The 1,713-nt window shown below is 43.1% G+C and overlaps 1 protein-coding gene across 1 annotated transcript in view; it reads left to right on the top strand.

Annotated features, from left to right (window-relative positions):
* The window catches only part of SARC_06859 (hypothetical protein), a gene marked incomplete at its 3' end in the record, with an annotated part of 6,377 nt that overhangs the window by 666 nt on the left and 3,998 nt on the right, over positions 1–1,713 (top strand). The window contains exons 2-4 of the mRNA XM_014299223.1: positions 131–170; positions 892–971; positions 1,479–1,625. Coding sequence (XP_014154698.1) covers positions 131–170; positions 892–971; positions 1,479–1,625 — 267 coding nt within the window. The remainder of the gene's footprint in view (positions 1–130; positions 171–891; positions 972–1,478; positions 1,626–1,713) is intronic.

Raw genomic sequence — 1,713 nt, 5'->3', positions numbered from 1 at the left:
AAGTTTAAGAACTCGTTATCTTGCAATCGTTTAAATGTTTTAGTATAAATACACGTATCGTACCGCTCACCTAATGGTCAATTGCCTTATCACATATCTTACCCTTCTGCTTGCCAATGTGTATGCTCAGGTATCCCATGGCTTTGATGACGAGGGCAGCCAATACGATGGTGAGTAACTGATCATATTAACTTCACATTTCAAACTACTCTAGTCTGCCATGAGAGTCCGGGTGTTCTTTAGTAGGATGATGTCTTGTATGCGTGGTCCATTCAAGAGTGGTGTATATTGTGAGTGATAGTGGATTGAGTGTTCTATGAGGGTTAATGGACATTTGAAACACTGTGCAAAATCTCTAGGTTCGTTATATATATATTTGTATATTTATATATATGTGTGAGTGTGTTTATCTTTGTGTCTGTGTCTGTGTCTGTGTGTCTATATATATGTATATATGTCTGTCCCTGCATGAATCCTATATTTCATTTTGTTTATATGTCCTAGGGTAATACGATATATGTCAGTGTACAGGATGTTTGTCAGCTGCACCATAGAGTTGTCGTCATCCCGTTTGTACATGCGCCCACTCTGCATGACAATCAGGTAGTCCTTGGCGTTGCTGAGCACCTGGTCGGTACTGTGGGTGCCATCAGATGAGTGTATTGAAAAGTAAATGATTTGAATATGGGTATCCTCTGCGTTTTGCGTATCCGATAAGTCACAATTGAACGGTTGACAGTATCAATGCGTTCGGTGACGACTCCGAATCGCAAAACACGTCATAGTAATGTTTTTTTTAAATGTATGGTATAGGCATGTGGCCCCTCTCCGGCTTTTTGGATCACTTGTATGAAATTATTTAGGTCTACGCCCCTTTTGTTACTCACATAGGCACTGGAAATCTGGAAAATTGGTGGCAGAACGAGACCGAGACTAGCTTCAACGAGCTCACGCAGTGTTTCGTGAATCAGGTGCGTTCTGTATATCCGTGAAAGTGATCTGCGATTACCTATATTACAGCGAAACAGATTGCGGCATGGGCATTGCACTCAATAACAGTGAAGTGTTTCTTCGCGTGTCAGTGCGTCATAGGAATCACATCTGCACCTGACCGTAGTCTATTGGGCTCTATTGTGTAGGGTGCGTTTCGATACACTATCAACGAACTCTTTGACGACCCGGGTTTGAAGTAACAGCGTGCCCCTACGCTCATACTTCTTTTTAGTTCTGTATGTACCCATAGCCAGGAGAGTTAGGTTCGAGCAAACTTATTCGATATGCGCTCGCCACATTTCCTGTATACTCGGTAGTCGAAATACGTTGTAGCTGATGAGGAAACCCGGTTCGGTGTACACCTCATGTTTTACCCATTAAACTCTACCTTACGGTATTCAAAGTACACAGACTTCGTAGTGTTCAACCATGATAGACCTAGCTTTCTCGCATGATAAACCAAATTGGACCCCTCGCTTATGCAGTACTCTGAATACACTGTGCTCGGGAAGGATGGCAAGGAGCTATTTGTGAACGGCAACCTGACACTGGGTGAGAACATGGCGGACAATGGAGGCCTGTCCAGTGTTGTGCAGGCATATGACCACTATGTCGACAGGAATGGCGAAGAGGTGTGCAGAAATTTCGCATGTTTCTGGCGCTTGTTGTTATTCTGTTTGATTGTGGGTACATGACTGCCGAGGTGAGTATATATGTATA

Source organism: Sphaeroforma arctica (genome assembly GCF_001186125.1).
Source record: "Sphaeroforma arctica JP610 unplaced genomic scaffold supercont1.511, whole genome shotgun sequence".
NCBI classification, from domain to species: Eukaryota; class Ichthyosporea; order Ichthyophonida; genus Sphaeroforma; species Sphaeroforma arctica.
Note: the sequence above shows the minus strand (reverse complement) of the source record. Positions and strands in the feature narration are given on the sequence as shown.